At 45.0% G+C, this 22321-nt stretch overlaps 1 protein-coding gene across 1 annotated transcript in view; it reads left to right on the top strand.

Annotated features, from left to right (window-relative positions):
- Nucleotides 1–22321, top strand: part of LOC142947745 (unconventional myosin-IXAa-like) — a 125174-nt gene that overhangs the window by 32984 nt on the left and 69869 nt on the right. The window contains exon 2 of the mRNA XM_076089539.1: nt 160–1129. Within this exon, the coding sequence (XP_075945654.1) occupies nt 227–1129 (903 nt within the window). The 5' untranslated portion in view covers nt 160–226. The remainder of the gene's footprint in view (nt 1–159; nt 1130–22321) is intronic.

The raw sequence follows: 22321 nt of genomic DNA, 5'->3' as shown, positions 1-22321 counted from the left end.
GAAATCGCCATGACTCTACTGACCCTGTTGTGACTCAGTGTACTGGAAAAGCCCGAGGACATGAACTGATGTCTGAAACCATTCATTTCTCCTTTGAACCCTTGTTGTTGTGTTGCTGTTCCACCATGTTTGACCTCTTCCATCTCTGTCCTCCTCCAGTTGGGATGTCCTGAGTCTGTCCTCCGGGCCCAGAGAGCGGTGTGCTGATGGGACCTGCTGCACCACCATGAGTTTACAAGATGGCGGCTGCAGCTACGCCAGCAGCGCCAACATGGCCACCGCTTGTGGCAGCATGCGGCGGCGCCTGGAGGACCAGGAGTTCGCCCTGCGCGTCTACCCGGGCGCCCTGGCTGAGGGCACCATCTACTGCCCCGTCAGCGCCCGCAAGAACACCACAGCTGCCGAAGCCATCGAGTGCCTCATCGAAAGGTTGCGCCTGGATCGCACCAAATGCTACGTGTTGGCCGAGGTGAAGGAGTTCGGCGGGGAGGAGTGGATCCTGAACCCCGGCGACTGCCCCGTTCAGCGGATGATGCTGTGGCCGCGGAGCGCCCTGGAGAACCGCAGCGGCCTGGGCAGTGGCGACGACTACCGCTTCCTCCTGCGGGAGAAGAACCTGGACGGATCTATTCATTATGGCGGCAGCCTGCAGATGTGGCTGCGGGTGACTGAGGAGCGTCGGCGCATGGTGGAACGGGGTTTCCTCCCCCAGCCTGCAGGGAGCGACCCTCCGTCCGACCTCTGCGCTCTCCCGGAACTAACAGAGCGCACCATTTTGGAAAGCCTTCGCGCACATTTCCGCCAGGAGAAGATCTACACCTACATTGGGAGTATTCTTATTGTGATTAACCCCTTCCAGTTCCTGCCAATCTACAATCCGAAATACGTCAAATTGTACGACAACCACAGACTGGGGAAACTGGAGCCCCACATTTATGCCGTGGCAGATGTGGCGTATCACGCCATGCTACAGCGACGGAAGAACCAGTGCATAGTCATTTCTGGTGAGAGCGGGTCTGGGAAGACCCAGAGCACCAACTTCCTCATTCATCACCTGACCGCACTCAGCCAGAAGGGGTTCGCCAGCGGGGTGGAGCAGATCATCCTGGGAGCGGGGCCCGTGTTGGAGGTAAGAAACCCACATTAAAACAAATGTTACAGAGGACATGGTTCTGCTTGTGTTGGTCTGTCAGCAACATAACTCAAGATCTTAACAATAGATTTTCATGAAGTCTGGTTCTGGAAAAAGGAACAGAAGATTGATTTTGGTTGTGGTTCAGATCTCATTTCCACCTTTTAGAGTCCATGAGCAAATATCTCAGAAACAAATACAGATTAACACTTGGAACACTTGGAATGCTACCTGTTGATGAGTGATGAGCCTGTTGTTGTATGTATGAGTGCTTTGACTGTCTGGTATGACTGTAATAATATGTTCCCATTATGTGCGACAAAAGCAACAAAACGACCCAGTTACATTGACGGCAAGTCCCTGTTTAAGTGTTGCTCAAGCACTCGTTGACGTAGTTATGTTGTTAAGTAGCATTGGGAACTCGCTAAAGGCATTTTTTGTTGTTGATGGAACGAGGTGAAACAAAAATACACGGTTGGTTGGCGCTTCAACGCGTCTTCGGAGCGCTGAAAAGAAGATTTTTGGCGCGTCAGTCAACAACAAGTGTCTGGGCTTTAGTCTGCAGCGTCACATCACCGGCTTCCATTAAAAATGACTTGTAGACTGTTGCTGTGTCGCTCGTAGTGTGAACGCAGCATAAGTGCACTGCAGGAACTTTCACAGAAACCCACAAACCTTTTAACGAACTCAGGAAGTTAAACAATGGCGTCCTGATTTAGTTCCTGAGTTTAGTTCCCAGAACCATTTGGTACACGTTCAATCTGAGACGACTGTTACAAGCGCTACTAACAGAGTCTATGCTTGATTGTTCAGATAGCTTTGTAAAGTTCTCTTGACATCTCAGTGTAGACAGTGTAGAAGATGGTGTTTCATAGCAAAAACAAAAGCACACACATCAAGACGCAAAATACTAGTTGTTGGATAGAAGCTGTAGCTTACGATCAAAAAAGGTCTTTGAGCTTGAGATCAACACGAGCTGCTAAATTTAGGTCTGAAATATTTGACTCTATTCACCACGTGTTTCTCAACAGATCCCTGTGTTTAGTTGTGTTACTTACTGTAGCAGCAAGCTGAAGCCCGGCTGAATGTAATTCATTTGCCGTGAACTATACGGCCCAGGTAGTAGAAAGTAAGTGACAAAAGCCTGATGAAATCTGAAGAGAAGTCAGCAGATTATTCCTCCGGTGTTGGAATGTCAGCTCATGAGGCATGAAATGGATTATAGAAATGTCTTTCTGAAACTGGAATACCTCCACGTGCGGGGAAGCCTCTATTCATCCCCGGCTTTACCACATATGACTCCTCTGTATATTATTTGACCCAGAAACTGGGAATCCAATCTCTGCATTGATGTGGGGGGGGAACTAATGGAATGTCGGCTAATCCGCCTGGATTATGAATCAATAATGGATTATGGATTATGGAATTTCATTGGGAATTTCATGTTTTCGGAAGGTCTATTGAAGGGCGACATGTTCTCTTCAGCCTCCATGAATGTGACTCGGTGAGCCCCCAACTGTGTGTTGTTTTCTGGCAACCATTTTGTTCTGCAGCGCGCAGCTTCCTGTCAGGACGTATGGGGATGTCGTGTCGACGTGCAGCTGTGCAAGTTGACACCGTGTGCGTCCCATGCGGAGGTCTGTACAGTCAAACAGAAAATAGTTGTACGGTCAGGTGCATATATGCTTTGTCATCTGGAAAGTATGAATCAAATTTTAGACCTCCTTGCTGCTTCCGGGGAAGAACCGTGTAAGAGCAGCTGCTTTTCATAAAGAACGAATGGTGTCTGGCCTCTGTGAAAAAAGGTAATATTGTATAAAATGTCCAGCAAAATAGAAGCTTTGGAAGCAGACAGTTTGCCGGTGACTACGGTTTCATACTAGGCCATACATCCTAGGAATCTCTTGCTAAATAACAAAGAAGGGGATGTATTACATGCGTTGAAAATGACTGGTATTTTGGCGTTTCGCCACATATCTGCGGTTGAACCTCAGTCATACGGACACAGTTGCACTTCTCTGCAGGTGATGATTTAACACCCGTGACTGAATACCTGTCAGGTGCCTGAGGCCACAACACTGGGAGAGCTGAGAGGCTTTTTTTGATAATAACACAGATAGAGGAACATTTCTCTCTGAGGAACTAGATACTGTGCTTGGTGGCCTGATGTGTGCTGTGTGTGGCAGCATGACTGTGTCCCATGTAATCACTTCCCCATCAATCACCTGCCTGACCGAGGTGGGAGACACAAGGTGCACAGTCGAAATGTCACCGAGACGAACAAGCAAAGGGAGTTATGAGGGCGGGAACATCTACGCTGTTTGTTTTGTGTCTTTTTCTTGTTTTCTTGTCGAGAATTTGACAATTTTGTATCAGAAAATGCTTCAGCGAATTAAAATATCTACTTAGAGCTTTTCTAGAGCCACAATTTTGGAGCAGCGTTAAGAAAATTACAGCAATATTAGTTGGAATTATTTCACAGTTTAGGTAGAATATGTTTATCCATATTGTGGAATAGTCCATTCGAGATATCTGAGGAACGCCTTGAGGGAAATTTTCTCAAATTTGGTACAAATTCCCACTTCATAGGCTTTATATAAGAGGTGGACGTAGTCACTTTGACTCACACCTATTGGTTTGTCGACTGCCGTTTGGAAGCCTCAAGTTGTCGCCATCTTTGTTTTTTAGCCTTGCCATTGTGTTTTTTTGGACCAGAAGTGACACGAAAAGGGGGAGCCAAGTACAACCAAACGCTGAGTAAGACATTTTTAGGCGACTAAAAAATGTACAATTAACTTTTATGAACAAAAAACACACTAACAGGGTTAAAGTTCTAAGATGAAAAAATTGACAACTTCCAGACCGGACAACGCTGTGGTGGCCACCAATCACAAGGTAGCCCCGCCCTAAAGCAAGTCAATTATGACAATTGCACCCAAATGTCCAATAGGATAAAATGAGGACATTTTGACCAGTTGACGGAGGTCAAGCGAGGCAGTAATTCTGGTTTGCCATGTCATTTAAAAAAAAAAAGCTGCTTTTACAAATAGGATAATCTGATAATAAGAGAAATATGTGACCACACGTGCCAAAGTGACGACATCACACTGTGTGAACTTGTGACTCTCACCATCCAGCTGCTGCTCACACACTAAAAACAACACACAGCACCAACTGTTCTCCGGTGTGCTGTCGCTTTTCCGACACAGCTGAACATGACGTCCACATCAATGCGCTGTTCGCATCCCACGGAGAACAGCTGGATGCTGGAGACATTATGGGCTGCAGCCTGAGAGTGCCCCGGGGGCCTGATGTGTTTCTTTGAGAAGCAGCTCTCTGGGGTAAAAAAAAGTTTACCGCCAGCCAAGAAACAAGGCTGCTGAGTTGAACCAGCCAAATTCTTTGGTTTCCACAAGTTGTAATGCCAATTACAGAACCATTTGCCTCGGTCAGATGCTGCCGCCTCTGCACTGAAGCTTTGTGAGAGTTTGAATGTGAGTCAGGCTGCAAATATGAGGTCAGCAAGGCCTCATATTGGATGGATTTCAAATGCACGGCAGTCGTGACAAAGTATTAATTCTGACTTCTTTGTTGGTTCCTTGATGTGGTTCATGATGCTCTATGCATGGTCCCTCCATCTAGTCCCATCTACCCTCTTAATGCCTGTAAATTGTTCTGCTAGTTGTGTATGTCCAGGTATGTGAAATGTTAGCAATTACTCATTGTAGTTGCTAGTAATAAATCAATTAATCCAACAATTGAAATGAGTATAAAAGTATTTTTACTACTAAACAAAGATGTTTTCTTTGGTCTGTAGAATCTTTTGCAAATATAGCACCTCCCACGATTTGAAATTACAGTCAGCCATATTGCGATTTCAATAAAATTTGGATTAATTGTGCTGCCCTGTAGTTTACATTGTGATAATGGTTTATTTTTCAGTTTTAAAAATGCCTTACAATAAAGACAACCAACAGAGAAACAATGTGAAAGGATGTGGCTGCCTGGGACGTCTTTGTAGAAAACAAGGACAGTTTGTGTCACAACTGTATTTGTGTCAACATGCGAAGCACAATGCAGCGACTTTAACAGTATCTGTGTACCGGTGTCAAGAAAGAACGTCTGGGACAGAAAGGAAAACATTTCTCAGGATGAAATATGTCTCGCTGGCAGGAGATGTTTCTGCCTGTAGACTCAGATAAGTCATTCTCTTTGGATTCACTTAAGAAGCTTACTGCCAACTGCATGAAAGGAGGGAGGGAGGAGAAACTGCAGGCGAGTGAAATATTAGTTTTTAAACCTTGTACTTTAGAAATATTCTAAATCAATTATATTGTGCTTTTGCACATTTGATTGACACAATTTAAACGTGATACGCCGATCCTAAATAGCACCACGGGGTGTGCTTTCAGTCGAAATCCAAAAAGGGGGGATTATTTCCCTCGGTTCTTCTTCTTCTTCCCCTCAGTTTTAAATTTTAACGGTGAGCGCTTCTTTCTGCTCCGGGGACATCAAAGAAAACACGCTTATGGTGAATGTGATGGTGAGAGAATGAAACGGAAGAGCTTGAACCAGTTTCCTCTTCACCTCCTCATCCGTCGACCTCTCCTCTCCTGTTGGATCCGGTGCGGCCGTCAGCCGTAACGCTTCACATCGCGTTACTGTGAAGTGCGAGGTCAACGGCATCGCAGGGCGAAGGCTGTTTTAGTCATCCGTTGAGCCAGAGCGGAGGACTCTCGTTCATATACGTTCATACGCACAACATAACGAGCACGAAGCAGAGAATGTAACAGACGGCTCCAAACTCAGACGTACGCACAGATGCACAGCAGTAATGCGTTTTTTTACCTTTTACATTCATAGTTTAGGTCTGAACTAATGCAAATATTCTACATTCTTATTAGCAGGCCTGATTCATTGTTTGTTTTCCTAGGTGATGCCTTCAACTTTCTTGTTTGTCCGACAAACAGTCCAAAATCCAATATTCAATTTATTATCGCATAAGACAAAGAAAAGCAGTAAATCATCACAATTGAGAAGCTGAGACATGTTTGGTGGTTTTCTTTAAAAATGACTTAAACGATTATCGATCATTTTAGTTGCTGAGGAATTTTGTCTCAATCGATTAATGGTTTCAGCTCCTCTTACTTTATTTGTATCCTGATATTGATTTTAATAATACCTTCTCCTTCTTCTATTTCATTTTGTTTTTAAGAGCATCTTTTTTACCTTGTTCCATATAAACTCATCGACACACACAGACGCATTAACATGCACACAACAAGCTTATGACATCAACTTGACTCGATTCACCTTCACCCTTCTACCAAGGACAATGTGTGTGTGTGTGTGTGTGTGTGTGTGTGTGTGTGTGTGTGTGTGTGTGTGTGTGTGTGTGTGTGTGTGTGTGTGTGTGTGTGTGTGTGTGTGTGTGTGTGTGTGTGTGTGTGTGTGTGTGTGTGTGTGTGTGTGTGTGTGTGTGTGTGTGTCCTTTGTCCATTTAACACTTGCAGCATCGAGGAGAGTCGATGTGACTGAGCACATAGAGCTTTATTGTCTCGATCGACGACCCCCCGCTCTTGATGGACGCGGCTGCAGGGATCAATCTTGTGACCTTTTCCGGCCACACTGCAGCCTTTGTGGCCAGCGGACCACTTCTCAGAAATAAAGCGGTGCAGCCACACGGCGAACAATGAGCGGTCAGCATTACATCGGGCCAGCGGTGTCATCTTACATCTATATGCTCCGATCGCCCGCTGGCATCACTTCAAGTCATGAAAAAGCCTTTTAATAACGCGCCGCAGACGGCCAGTAACTGCAGTCGTGTGTAATGTGAGCTGCGTTCAGAGCCAGGCGACAGTAGAGATATGACATTATGACATTACAGCAGGATGGTGCTGACGGGAAGGACTCGGCTTCTGTGGCCGCTTGAGTCTGGCGGTCTGGTCGTCGTCGTGCAGTCAGGTGATCTCAGATGCTCCCGTTTTGTCCCCAGCTTCAACACTGCACGCTATTAGGTTTCAGACAACTAAATATACACACAAAGGGACATTTTACAGTGTTTGAGTATTCAAGATCAGACTTACAGGAAATGTTTTGAATTTAATAGACTGCTCTAGGGATAAGATATCTGTAGGCCAGCCAGGAAGTTAGCATCACTCTTGTTCCTTTGACAAAAAGCGATATTTTTCAAATTGATTTTGGATTATTGCAGAAACAAAAGTGCAAACAAACATTTATGATATTTACATATTTTGTTCAGCAAGATAATCTTCACAAACAACTTAAGCAATTTTTGAAGCGTAAATGCAATCAGCAGAAATAAAAAGCTAACGTTAGGTACACCACGGGCACATGTGTCGGCGGACTAGTCGAAGTGATGACGTTTGTAGTTACATTTAGCCCCTTGTTAGCAACCGCCTTTTTTTAAATAAAAGCTTCAAAATTCACAAATGGGTAATTTACTGATGCATTTTATGTCGTAGAACAAAAAGTTAAAATCTCTTAAACTTGTGTTTACCACAGACCTTGTTTCAGGCATCGAACCAAAAACCCGTTGATAAAAGCCATTGATAACGTCAGCTAACTGATTTCTGGGTTTTGGGACTCATTCCTGCAGCAACCCTTTTGTGCTGAGAGTTTTAAGGTCAGCTTTATCCATTTGACAGAGATTAAAGTAGGAGTCTGGTGATATTTTGTATATTTCATTCTGTAAAAAGACCAAAACCAACAATGAATCTCGGGAAGAAAGGACTCGTTTACTTCATTCTCGTTTCTGAACTGGACAGACTTCCACACAGAACCATGAATCTGAACCAAAAAAAAAAGCTTTTATCCAGAACTCTCATGGTCTGTATGGAAACATTCATTATTCACCTCAAGATGTTTGGTAAACACGTCCAGTCAATGAATTAGGGTCTCGTCTGATTCAAGGTGCACAGCTGTTGATGGACACGTTGGCTGAACAAGACTGTAAGATTCAATTTTTTCGTTTTTACCTCATTTAACTGGCAACTGGCCGGCATATTTCACTGACTTGCGTCTTGTAAATACTGGAATGAAAACGCCAAATGACCCTGAAAAGAATAAAATTGTAAATAAGTTACACATCTTGGACTCATTGTTGGTCAAAGTCCTAGTTTTTTCACATATTAGTTGTTATCATTTGAACAGTGAAGGCAGCTCTTCTCTATAGGTGACCCGGGCTCTTGCATGACAAGCGTGCACCCGTGCCTCACATCTTCCCGAAGAGCGACTGAAGCTTTGAGACTGACCCCAGCTGTGTGCTGCTGTATTCTGGGGGCAGACAGACCGAGGGCTCCTGCGGGCCAGATTACAGCCGGTCTTTGTTCTGGTGGTGTGGCCGGCAGACCTGCCTCCCTGCCTGCTGCATTAGAATCCGAGCCGATCTCCCCCCCTCCCATCTCTTCACCAGATGGTTCCCATCCAGATGTCCCCCCCCCCCCTACACATACTCACACACACACACACGCACACACAACCCCTCTGCTCCTACCCAGGCCTTCAGGGACGAGACCTGTCTCCTGTGGCTGATAGATGGCTCCAGGTAGTGCCTCGGCCCTCTGGTTTTAAAAGTGTGTGTTCAAAGGCCTGTGTATCATGAAGTGTGTAAGGGCTCGAAAAGCTGCGCAGCACCACAGACCACAACTACTCACTTTTTAAAGCTTTAAATCCCATGTAGCATGTGCACATATAGTCGCTCCTACTGAACAGCAATCACATGGCTGCTGTGAACCCAGTCCACCCGACGGACCAACTGAAAACTGTAATGCATGTGACGAGGCTGGCAGGTCTGCAAAGCACCTTCACTTGAGGCAGTGAGAGCTGCTTTTATTCCCACTCCAACGAGGTGTGTGTGTGTGTGTGTGTGTGTGTGTGTGTGTGTGTGTGTGTGTGTGTGTGAGATGCTAACCTCTGTGCCTGTCAGAACGCGTTAGCATCCAGCTCTCCCAGCAGAGAGGTTCAGCCACGACCGAGTGTGTCCGCGGTCTTTTAAATCACAATGAGACAACCGAAAGCTCTCTGCCATCATGCCTGGTCTCCTCTGGTTGCATTGCACAGCACTTCTCTCTGCCTCCCTCAGTGAGCGCTCACGTCAGCTCTCATTCATCTTTTTTAACGTGGCTGTTGGACTGAAGAAGCTGCTCCCTTTTGTATTTAACCAGGTAGAATGTCCCTCTTTCAGGGTAAAACATTCTCATTCTCATAAACTACTTCCTCTGCAGACTCCGTAGTCTGTGCGTTGCTACTTTAAATCCCATCTTTTCTCCAGCAGCAGCAGAATGAGTCTCGCTTTCATCACGCGTGGCTTAACAATAGCCGCGGCCTTTACCTCAGAGGGCCATGCGTTGGCTAGCTATCGTGCGTGTGTGTCGGCTAATCACGTAGCCCACCTCGGGCCCTCTATGTTCCTGTTAGCACTTCCACCCCTATAATCCGTATCCTCTGGGCAGCGAGCGCTCTTCAATGTGCTCCCAAACATCTGTTCGCTGGATTATCCCCGTCTCCTTCTCATTCTGTCTTTCTCCTGGAGAGCTCTCGCTTTCCTCTCTCGGGAAGCTCAGTACAGTGTGCGTTTATCCCTGCAGAGCAGACAGCTGTACACAATGTGCTCAAAACACTCTGTGGTCGTATAGTTGACCTGGACCGGGTTCAACGTGATATCAGCGAGCGCGTTTTCTGCTCTCTGCAGCCCGGGGAAGTTATTGGTTCAGTCTTAAGTGTTTAATCTAAAATGCTCACTGTTTCTTTCTGCAACTTGAGTTTTAATGTATGAAATGCTGTCTCTGAGCTGAGTCATCAAAGTAAAAAGTATTTCCACATTCACTCAGTATGAAGTGCCCGTCCATCTGCACTCATGTAGAATAAAACCATAATGAAGTACATTTTCTGCCATTCATGGGTATTGCATATATGTCCTCTCTTTTGTGCGGTGACCCCGATTGAACGTGATGTCATTCGTGCCTCTGCTCTGACAGTGGAAGAAGTACATTACATTACATTACAGTCACAAGTAGCCACATTTCATCCCTTCTTCGCATCACTTTTTCTTCTTTCTCGCCGACTCCGCCCACCAGGTTTAGTGAAAGGCCCGCGACAGGAAATTGATGGTCCAAATGGGCCTGATTCAATCTGAGCCTGCTTACGTGGTGTCACACAGCAATCAGACACAGATGACATTACAGACATTAGGAGTCGTAGTCGGACACGAGGCCATCTGGGATGACGGGAGCAATTGAGCAAACTAGATCTGCGTTAGTGATCTCGTCTGTTTGAGCCCGTTAACTAGACTGTCATCAATCACATTGGAATCTAATTAAGCATCTATGGAAACAGAAAGGGTCGTCTGCTATGATCTGTGTTTTTTGTTCAGGATTTCGTTTTCATTCCTAGAAAGTTTTCAGTGTTTTTTAAAATCCCCATCTGCCTGGTTTTCAGCACAAACACCAGCATGTTACTCATTACCTTTTCTCTCTGTGTTCTGCGGTTGTGATCCGCCCTTTTGAAGAGTTATTTTAAGTCTCCAAAGAAAACAAATGCAGCTTTTGTTTGCGCCTGTCTGGGGAAGGTTTGCCTCAGACTAATTGGTGGCCTCGGTGCATGACAGCAGCATATGGTGCCGCACAGACGACCAAGGGGAGATTTAAGAAATGCCGTGAAGTAGCGTTTTATCAAATAGGTGTGCATCACATGTGCGAGCTTAAAACCACATCCACCCTGCAAATGGCATTTTGAGAAGAGAATTACAAAAGAGAGGGAAGCTGTTCACAAATCATTTCTGTTTCACAGTTTTTCGTTTTGGTATCTCGTCTTTTAAGATTATTGGCTTTTGAACAAAAGGACGAACAGTGTCATTTAACTCTGTAACAGTCGGGCTGTCTTCCAGGAAAGTGCTCTGATTACATACAGCGTATTGATCAATCACATATAATGGGATCAATCTATAAATAACCTGCTGAGCTGAATCACACACATCCAGATACCATCTCATGTCTGTATATTAAATATGTATATGGAGCCAACAGCCATTTAGATTGACAGAACAACTAAATCAATCTCTCTCTCTCTCTCTCTCTCTCTCCAGAAACAGCTTCTCTGTAACTCTATGAGCGGCTTTCATAAGAAGTATTTCATCAGCAGAAAGTAGTCCCAATGAAAACTGTTTACATAGAGGTCTGTGCATAAAGAGAGAGCAGCAACAGCGAGATAACTGCTGATCGTTACAGTGCTTTTAGTCAAACTGCACACTCGGTTAAGTGGTTCAGCTGCCGTGCGAGTTTAGTAACAGACACACTATCAGATTGGCAGGAAGTCCTCATCGGCGGTCCGTATTCAGCCCCCGCTGCTCTGCTTTTGTCTTTGCCCTGCGAGCATCTTTGTGAGTCCCGATCACCGTCTGTGTACACGCTCACAAAACGTAACTTCTCACACGTGAAGCACCGGAACACGAAGCCTCGTCCGTCAGGTTTCAACAGGTCTGTGTCTGAACTACGGAACCAGTAACCAAACAAAGTACAGTCACGTTCAGTCCAGCCACTCAAAGCCCCAGCAGGCTGTTGTGGGTAAATGAATGACGGGCTGAATGGTGCAGATGTGCCATTGAGTGCGCGGCCTGCTGAGTGTGAGTGGGTGGGTGAATGAAAAGGTGGGGAGCGGCCGGTGGAAGTTCGAACTTGTTTTCAGACTGAGTCTGCCAGCCGATGCTTTGGTTTGGGTTGTCATGTTATTGTACACACACACACACACACACACACACCTGTTTGTGTGTGTTGGACTCTACTATTTCTGTATTCGATGCGCCGAGCCCACCTGACAAAGCAGACCATGTCAGTCTTTTTATCTCCACCATCTCTTCTCATTACGGCTCTTTCCTGCAGCAAATTGGTTATTTACAATGTTCAAGTTTCCTTTCATGTCTCCACGCTTTCACTTCATAAACCCTCTGTAGTCCTCGCATTCAATCAATCCCAGCTTCTCCTCTCTCAGATGTCCCACGAGTCCCTCCTCCTCTTCCTGTGGACCATGCAGGGAAAGCTACCGTGGCTAATGTATCCCGTTGCACAATGAGATATAAATGTAGTTCAATTTTAAGATCGTTTTATAAACTGTAAGGTCACAAAAAAACTACTTTCAGTCTCTGTTGCGCAGCACTTAAATACATCATGTTGTCGGTCAACGTTAAAGTAATACTTCACCCACTAAATGACCATTTGTATATCAGTTACTCACCCTGTTACCTTGAATTACTTAAGAAAACTTCATTTTTTCTCGCATTCCTCCACGGTAAAGAGTCCAAAAATGGATTAAAAACCTTGATGAATTGAAGTAAATGGGGTCAGCGTTTAACAACAGCAACACTATATCAGAAGGTCTGTTAAAAAGCTCTCACACAACTCATGCAGTATAATCCAATTAGGGCTGTCGCAATACCTGCAGTGTTGCAGTACTGTGCTTTTGACAGGACACTCGCATTGCGTGAGAGTTTGTTAACAGATGTTTTAATATTGTTTTGCTGTTGTTAAACGCTGTCCCCATTTACTTCAATTCATCAAGACTTTTCTCAGTTTTCTTCTGGAATTCTCATATTGTGGTTGAGGTATTCCTTGAAAGCAGGAAGCAGCAGAGTCTCCTGAAGGCTTAAAATGAGCAGTTTCTTCTTGTCTCACTGCACATTTTGACTGACCTGATCGTTGTAGAACTGAGTCGTGTCACGTCTCTGCAACACCCTGCTAAGTGAAACGTTCAAACTGATGGTGAAGCTGTATAAAGTACATCTGTGGTGTACAGTTGTGATACATCGTTCTGCTGTTTCACTGCAGCCCCTCGCTGTGTCCCCCCCCCCCGATGCAACAACCCTGCAGAGAGAAGATGAAAGCGCTCTGTTGCAGCCCCCTGTCTCCCTGCCTTAATCTTCTCTGCATCCCACCCACCCTACCATAGCACCGGGGGCCCATGGAGGGGTGGGGGAGATAAAGAGGAAGGGGGAGGATAACGGAGCAAGAGGAGAGTAAAGGAAGAGAGGAGGAGGAGGGAGATGAGAGACGGAGGATGAAATCCTCACTTAAATAATAGACAGCGAGAGAGTCATTTTCAAGCGAGTGAGCTCCCAAGTGCCCCAGTTTCGGGGGGTTTATTGAAATCGAGATGAGGCTGGTAATGCCAACAGATTTCTACCGTCTTCCCTCAGAAGTAAAGCAGTGCAGCAGAAAACGCTTCCTCCAGGGGGGGTCAAAGCAATTCTCCCGCCGTATATATCCCCTCGCCTCTCGCTCCCTCTGCAGCTGGTTCACCGCGTAAACGAACTGTATGAAGACTTGCGTCCTTGGAACTCTGACTTCCGTAAAGATCCTTTTAAGGTGTTTAATAGTCCAGGTCTGCTGCAGTCTGCGCCGTTAACCACTTCCTCCCAGTAAACACCAAACAAGCCCTGCTTCACCCAAACAACCGCGGCCCCCACAGCACTCTTCTGGGCAAAAGTCAAGCAGGATGACAGAGGAGTGTCACTTTATACAGCGTGAGTTTGTTGTGAGAATCTGTTTTTATTTTATTTACTCAGTCACTGAGTGTGTGTTTGTTTGTGTGAGTGTGCAGGGACTGTGTGTTGTTGTTAGTATTACATGCGGTAAGTGCTCCAGTGGCCTGTTGTTGTACTCGTCACATTGGCGCCGTGCATTTTTGCGGCATCGCTGGCTGCCGGCTGATGTAGAAATAGATCTTTCTGCTTGTAGAGCGAGGCATCGTCCTGAAGTCTGAAAGTCGTCGGGTCACAGTGAGGAGAGACATGGATGAGATAAGATAGAGACGGAGAAGTACGATAATGAAGCTTGGAAGTGAGGTAGAAGTGATGGTGGCTAAAAGAGGCAGAGGAGAGAAAGAGGGATGGCGTGGCATATTATTAGAAAACCTTGAGAGCCAAGGATAGGAAGGGAAAAAAAGAATGAATGGCTTCTCAGTTTCCAGAGAGAAGCGCCAGCTTCTTTTCAGATAGAAAAAGAGGAAATAGTTTCACAGAGCGCCTCGCTTGAGGTGGCTTCAGTTCCTTCCGATGTTACTTTCTCCCTCGACAGACAGAGATAACACAGAGGAAATGCCGTGCTCCTTTATTTAATTATTATTGCCAAATCCACTGCTCATACACAGCACTAATTCAACTTCCTCACTCTTTCTTCCCCTGGCACTTTGGTAACATGATAGCACATCTGTGAGCAGAGAGATCGAATGATTATTCCACAAGACCTGCCATTTTGGCTCTCAACCTGGCGAGTTATGGCCAGATGGGTGACTCTGTTATAGCTGGAGTTATTTATTTGTATTTTTGGACAATGTGAAATATGGTTTTGACATGGAAATGGCCAAACTGGAAACTGGACTTGTTAGCCAAAATAGCTATAAATCCACTGTGTTTGAGTCATGAATTTAAAAGCTGTATTTTTGAAGAGGCAGTGAGCTCACCTGTGACCCAAATATGGAAACGTAAAGCCGCTATTTCTGGTGTTTAATCTTAAAGATGGTGTTTGTGTTGGTTGGACGGTCTACCTCTTTGGGGACCGTCATTGTGCGTACACAAATTCACGACACCCCATCCAATAGTTAAGAGGACTTTGGTGAACGTCTGACTGGCACCAGTAGGTTGACACTTTTGCCGAAATGTCCCAGTAACTATTTGATGAATTGCCATGAAATTTGGTGCAGACATTCACGTCCCTCTCATGACGAATTCTAGTGCTGACATTTATAATTTGTGCAGCACTTTGTCTGCAAAACTATAGTATCATTCCCATCAGCCTCACCTGTACTTTGCATTAAGTGCCAATGACCAAACGTTAGCATGCTAACACACTAAGCTAAGATGGAGGATATGGTAAACATTGCACGTGCTTAACATTAGCATTGTAGCATTGTCGTTGTGAGAATGTTTGACAGTTAAGTTTAAAGTAGCATTGCACCTAAGTAAAGCACTGCTAGCATTTATACTTCCACATATATACTTTTCTCTTGAATCCGGTCAGTCAGTCTCATAGAAGAGTGATGTGTTTTGGTGCTTGGAGAGTGATGTGAGGTTCTTGTTGTATAAATGAGTTTTGAGCCCATAACCTAAGATGGAGAATGATTGAAGTGGCGGTCTTTCCCTCTCGTCATCGTTGACCTTTCAGACAGTCCCGACGTGATTGATGAGGTTCTCTGTACTACTCCGTCTCTGTCTCATGGCAAACTTTCAAGCTGTTTCTCTTATTATGTATCCTGTCTTCGTTAAAGCGCTTCGTCATTCCTTTAATGACTTTTTCCTTAATACCATATAATATCAAAATGCTCCTTAAATAAATTGCCTACTGTAGGTTTTAACTGGGGACATGGAGAGCAACTTAGCCAATGCACAGGGAAATGGGAAGTAGTGGAGTCATGGACGTCATGACTCCACTACTTCCCATTTCATGTGGCGAGGCGTTGCATTAGCCAATCACGTACATGCAAGCACACATTCCTGGTGGATGACTTTGCAACGTCGTATTTCTGCTCATGATCAACGTGATGAAAAGAAGGCAAAGTCCCGTCTGAGTTTTAGAAACCGGTCTGCAGTGTTCTGAGTCTGAAAAACCTTTAAACACATAAATCTGTGTGTACGTTTGCGTACTCGATACAGTGTCTGTAAATATCTGTAGTGCCCGTCTGAGCTACTCTTCAGGTGTGTTAAATGTTGCATATGACAAAGAGGTTGCACGATCCCTCTTTGTATATTTTATAGAACTGTAGTGGAGACTGCACTGCTCGCGAGGAAATGAAAAGCAACAATGAGCTCGCTAAGGCCTGTGGAACTGAGTTAATGAAGTGAAATTAAGAGGGTAGTGGAAGAGGAGATGAGAGAGAGAGAGAGAGAGGAAACGCCTGAGGTTGTAACCAGTGTTCCCTTCCCCTGCAAAACGGTAAACAAAGCGTTGTAATGTACACACAAACGTGTGTACATTACAACGCATGGACAAAAATCTATACAAACTGCATGATTTCTCCTCACTGAATGCCAGATTGCATTGCACAAATTGATGTCAGGTGTGGTGGATATGTTTTTGACTTATTTAACACTTTTGCAAATCCTACGTGGCTAAATATTTGTTATAAAGCGACAACTTTAGGAAAGTCAGACAACAATCAGAAGATACCGATAATGTGTAATCTAGTTGCAGGCAGAACAATTATCCTGCTCTATACAGCCGTTATGGTCTCATACACACAGAAACAGTCTAATTGAGGCCTTTGTGTCTCTCTCACACACACACACACACACACACACACACACATGCTTTCGTCTCACACATGCACACACATACTCACACTCTACATCACAACATCCAAACCCCTGAACGGCAGAGACAAACACACACTACACATATACACTCCTCCCACTCAAATCCCTAAATTAATCATCTGTTGCACACACACACACACACACACACTTGCACACTGCAGCATGTAGGAGTCCAGCTCTCGAGGGATTAACACTTCAGCACAGTCAGTCGTGGGATTTTCCCACACCAGCTCGCAAGCTGAGTTACATTTTCTGTCAGTCACACCGCGCAGCGTTACCGGCACACTCCCGGAAACTCTCAGGATTTGCCAAACGCTGCGATGCTGTGGTGCGTTAGAGCGCTGCATCGAAGACAGCGTGGTTTCGGGTTCGATTAATGTTTGTTGAAAGGTGTGGTTTTAAAAATAATTTTTTTTTATTGGAGGGTTAGTAGCTGAGGTTGAAACACAAACACACACACAACTTGATAACCTACTTGCTATCCTGGCAGACGACATGCAGCTTTGAGGTATGGCTGGACTGACACACACTGATCTGGAACCAAATTTGAGAGAGAGAGAGAGAGAGAGAGAGAGAGAGAGAGAGAGAGAGAGAGAGAGAGAGAGAGAGAGAGAGAGAGAGAGAGAGAGAGAGAGAGAGAGAGAGAGAGAGAGAGAGAGAGAGAGAGAGAGAGAGAGAGAGAGAGAGAGAGAGAGAGAGAGAGAGAGAGAGAGAGAGAGAGAGAGAGAGAGAGAGAGAGATTATCAGTAACGTGAATGCAGCAGTGCAGTGTGTGAGCAGTCTGTTTGTCGGTGAAACTCCTCAACACCAAAGACAAGCTCCTGTGTCTTGATGCCTCCTACTTATTCTAGTGACATTTCAACTTGCCAAAACTTCAGAAAATCTCTTTCTACCTTTTTCTATCTCTATCTTCTCTCCTTCATTCCTTCCAATCTCACATTCCTCCCCTTCTCTCCTCTCCCTCTCTGGATCTCCCCCCTCCCTTCCTTCCTCTCTCCCCCTCCTCGTGGACAGTGGAAGAGGGCCTGTTGACAGTCCCGTGCAGTGGAAGGAGGCTTTTATTGGGCCTCTGTGTTCAGCCCTTCCTGAGGCCAATGGGATCCAGATGTGGCCCAGCGCTCTATAGTGACAGCAGCCATTTATGGAGCGAGAGAGAGAATGTGTGTGTGTTGTCGTTCTTCTCAACACGTGTGCAGATGTGTTTGGCATTTAACAAGCCGGAGGCACGAACCGGCCTCTAGTGCCCTTGAGCAAGACCCTCAAAGAGGCGATTCAGTGTGAGGCGTCGGGATAAAGACGCCGTTTCAAAGGTGGTCGTTGCGTTGCTGTCGCCTCTTCTTGTGTGCGTGGATTTTTGTGAGGAATAATTTGAGTTTCAGACCTCGAGGCTGAGGACGTTTTTTGGGAAAGTGAGGACATTTTTGACATTCCTCATATGTTCAAAGAGCTGTTTGGGGTTTAGGACTTGGTTTCAGGGTTAAGGTTAGAATTACTTTCAGTGGCTTGTGGTCTAAGACGCATCCCGCATATATAGCCACATATTTGATTGGGGACCTTTCTTGCCAGCCGAGTCGCCTGAAAAAAAAAGTTGGCATTCTACGTTTCTGCAAACCACGAATACATTGAATGTCGATATTGTTGCATACCGTCCCCCTATCACCCCCCCCCCCCCCCCCCCCCATGTTCTGCCTTTGCTATAGAATAACGTAAAATCTTTTTTGGAATCATTTAAATTTCAGTTTTAATACTTATTTTTACTTATTTAAAAAATGATTTTAAGTGTTAAGGAGGGAGTACGGTCTGGTGTCGAGCACATTTATATCGGCTTGCTGCGATTCTTATGGGCGAGGCAATGCACCACATCAGTAAGTGTCCTCACAAGTACAGAAGTACACGTGTGTGTTTGTCATGTAATACTCTGTGTCTCTCTGGCCTCCCGGACTAAAAAGAAACACGTGTGACTTTCATCTCTTGTCTCTTTTCCACGGTGTGTGTGCGTGTGCGTGTGCGTGTGCGTGCGTGCGTGCGCGCGCGCGTGCGTGCGTGTGATGTTTTCTTAGTAAAGACGCTGCAGAGGTGTTACCTTGCATGTGCAGTATGCGCGCATGTGTGTGAATGGACTGATGGGACCCTGTTGAAAGGATGACCCTGACGAAGAGCCGCAGATGACTAATACTGTACATTCATGTGGGCACTTCCTGGATATGTACAGAAAGAGTACACAGTATATATATATGTAGAGACACTATGCTGTCTTTGTACTCTATGTTCTCTCTGGAGGGAGCCAGTGTTTCCTCTGTATAGCCAAGACAAATGACTACTTGTTTATTTTTCTTTCTTTCATGCACAGCTCACAGAGCTTGGATGCAAATCAATGAACGTGCTTACATATATTTTTTAGTTTACTGCCTATTACTTGCGTTTTCTTTATTTCCCTCCAAAGTACATTTCGGAACGTGTCCGTTATTCCCTCTTTAGTGGATCCACGGCTCGTTTTAAACCTTGTGGTCAAACTGGGCAATAAATACCGAACACTTACTCGAATGGAGGACGGTCGCAGAGCAGGCCTTTTCACGTCACGCACCGGTCGTTAGGCCGTGACGTTAACGGCTCGCTCTCACCACATGAGACGAACCTCCGTCCTCAGTGTGTCACCTAATAGCAGAGCACTGCGAGCCAGAGAGTGCACCCGCATGGAGGGCGGCGATGAAGAAAGCTGGAACCAAAGAGAGTCGACTCTGCAGGAGATGAGAATGATGTGATGGATGTGATTCACGTTATGCTTAATATGCAGTATATTAAACATCGATGCCTCATTAAGGATCAAGTTTAATTCTCCTTTAAGTGGACATAGTTGCAGAAAGGCTTACAGAACAATGTCACTTATTAAAAAGTACATTATAATACAGTATAAACATCACCATTTAATCAATAAACAGTTGATTAAAGGGTGCAGACAGACAGCAACTCAAAACGATGCAATAAATATTATGTGTGTGTGTGTATGTTGACTTATAGATATAAGTGAATGTTTGCTCGAATAAGTGCATATCTATGTTGTACTCTATCGTATTTCTTTGTTTCTCCGTCACCCAAACTACCTCCTTTCTACACATGCTGGCTGTAACGCCCGTCAGTGTGACCTGTCATGTTTACGTGACTGCGCCCCTCCTCTGTCCTCACCTCCTTCTCCCTCCCTTCTTTCCTTTTTTCCTAGAAAGTGTATCTGAAGTGAAGGAAAGAAAAGGAACAGAGAAATAGAGAGAGGGAGAGAGAGGGAGAGAGGAATGAAAGGAATGAAAGGAAGGACAAGAGTCTGGGGAATGACAGAAACTGTATTGATTAGCTTTGTTCACATGATTTAGCGTCCTTTATCTTTCAGATACTCATGCTGCCCTACTCTTATGTCGTTTGTCAAAGCGGTCTGGGTCAGTGGTAGTACTTTGTCTCTTGGAGTAGTTAAAGGTTAAGTGAAGAGATTCAGTGAACAATCTTTAAAACTAAATAATGGTTTAAAATAATTTTACTGGTTCCAACTTCTGAAATATGATGATTCACTGCTTTTCCCTGTTTTGTTTCATTGTGACAAAATAAAGACATAAACTCAGGATGGGCATCTTATACTCGACAGATTAATCCATAATGAAAGTAATTGTGAGTCGACGCTCTTGTTTGGCGCCTTTGCTCAGAGACACTTGGGCAGTGATGGCAGAATGAAACCACCTTTCTTCCTCCCTCTTCCTGCAGAGGATCGAGCATTACAACCTGTCAGTCACTGTGTGACTCAACCTCCCAGCTGCTGGTGGCAAACACCAGTCAGTCACGTTAATAAGGGCCCTGTGGGCGTCCACCTGATAGCGCTTTACAAACTCGGTCTCAACAGATTGAGGAGGCAGCGCACTAGAGCTGAATGCAAACACACACACACACACACACTCTCTCACACATTGTTGTCGTGTCTCATCTTATGAGTGTCGCCGTGATATGAAGCTCTTCACAAGCACCTGCTCTCCTGTGTGACTGTGTGTATTCATGCCTGACCGCACACCTAGAGGAAAAGATGCCACCGCGAAACACACACACACACACACGCTCTGTTTTCCCAGCATGCCATGTGAAGCCGAGCTGCACCTGCTGTAGCGGAGGAATGCCGTGTGATGTCATCTCGCCGAGAGCGCCTGTGAACGTGGAAGTAGTAAAGCCTTAACAAAACAACAACTTTGGGTCTAAAAGCAGACACACACACACACACAGACACACACACACAGACACACACAGACGGCCCTCTGGGGGAATCTGTTCACACAGCATGAGATCATTCTGAAAGATTGTTTTCGAGGTATTTCTGCTGCTCCACATGCTGCAAGACACAGGGAAGGAACAAGGGATGGAGAAGAGATGGAGGTGATGAGATGAAGTGGCTTTGTCACATCTCTGGCCCTGGACGTCTGAACTCAGTTCTCCCCCAGAGCAGAGTGACTCTTGTATCCTGTGACTCCTGTGATGTATGGTGTTATTCATGATGAGTGTTACTCGCTGTGATTAAGCATAACAAGGCAAACAACTAACTGAAGCTAAAGCAAATGCATTAAAGGGGACTCATCGTGAAAACAATGCTTGTCCTCATACAACTGTATATGACTGAAATAAGACAACCCAGTCATTTATCTGAAGACATGTGATTCAACAAGCCATTCAGATTTGGCTCCCCTTCCTATGTCACCTGCAGGCTCATTAGAATATAGGGCTTGAGAACTACCCTGCACTGTGTTTTTTTCGCAAGCCAATCGGAGCAGACTGGGCTTTATCGGAAGGAGCGCTTAAAGAGACAGGCTCCTACACAGAGGGTTTCAGACAGATGTGTTTTAAAGCATGTAAGCATGTTCTAGTAGAAACCCATAACACATGTTATGTCCCCTTTAAGTCACTAGAGCCTAGATGAGATGAGATTCAACTCTGTTTTTGTCGTACACGGTAAAAACCAAAAGAGCAAACTGTTGCAAAAGTGCATTTAGAGATGTAAAGAAAGTACAGAATAGACAATAGACCAAAGAGGCAGTGACAGTAAGAAGGGATGCAACTGTGCTAATTACAAAATAAACAAAACGTACAGTACGAATTAATGCAGCTTTGTCAGTAATTTAACGATATGTCAAGTATAAGCTGAAACAAATGAATAGTGTGTGGAATGGAGCTGACAACAGGAAGTGCAAATACAGCTGCTAATGAGGAAAAACATATTTATATATCCCGAGAAAGGTATTTAAAAAGATTTGTTTTGGTGTTAGCCTGACGACTAGGTAATAATATGTTGTCAGCTTATAACGTAGATTAACTGAGTTTAGGCCGTCCTACCTTCCACATCCCGCTGTGACTGTCTCTGTATTTTCATCACACTGTAATGTGCTGGTAGGAACACTGAAGAGCAGACGTCTGCTGTAATAATGGCCCAGTGGGCTGAAATTAGCCGCCCAGGAGTAAACCGGCGCTAAGCAGTCCAGCTATTGAACACATCTTTAAAAGAGGAAGCCTTTGATTAGACAACAGGGCAGAAACACGCTTGCAGTAAATCCCCTGAATGGTTTTTTTTGGAGAAAAGTCTTGAATAATTTCTTTCCCTAATTTGAGAAATGTTTCCCCTCTCTCTTTCTGGTACTCATTGCTGCAACAAAACAACTTTCACTGTTGTTAAGCCCTAATTGTGTGACACTTAAAGTCGTGATCCTCTCCTCAAGTCGCCATGTTGCTGTTTTTTCGGGTGATGAAGCTGTGAAATTCACAGTTTAGGTTATAGTTTAGTATAACTGTTCTCGCGTATCAACAGTTTAACTTGTCAGTCTGCTCCTGTCGCGTAGCTGTTCAATGAA

Source organism: Anarhichas minor, unplaced genomic scaffold (assembly GCF_050575085.1).
Source record: "Anarhichas minor isolate MPS153535 unplaced genomic scaffold, ASM5057508v1 ptg000011l, whole genome shotgun sequence".
Taxonomy (NCBI): Eukaryota; Metazoa; Chordata; class Actinopteri; order Perciformes; family Anarhichadidae; genus Anarhichas; species Anarhichas minor.
The sequence above is the reverse complement of the archived record's forward strand: the minus strand, read 5'-3'. Positions and strand labels throughout refer to the sequence as shown.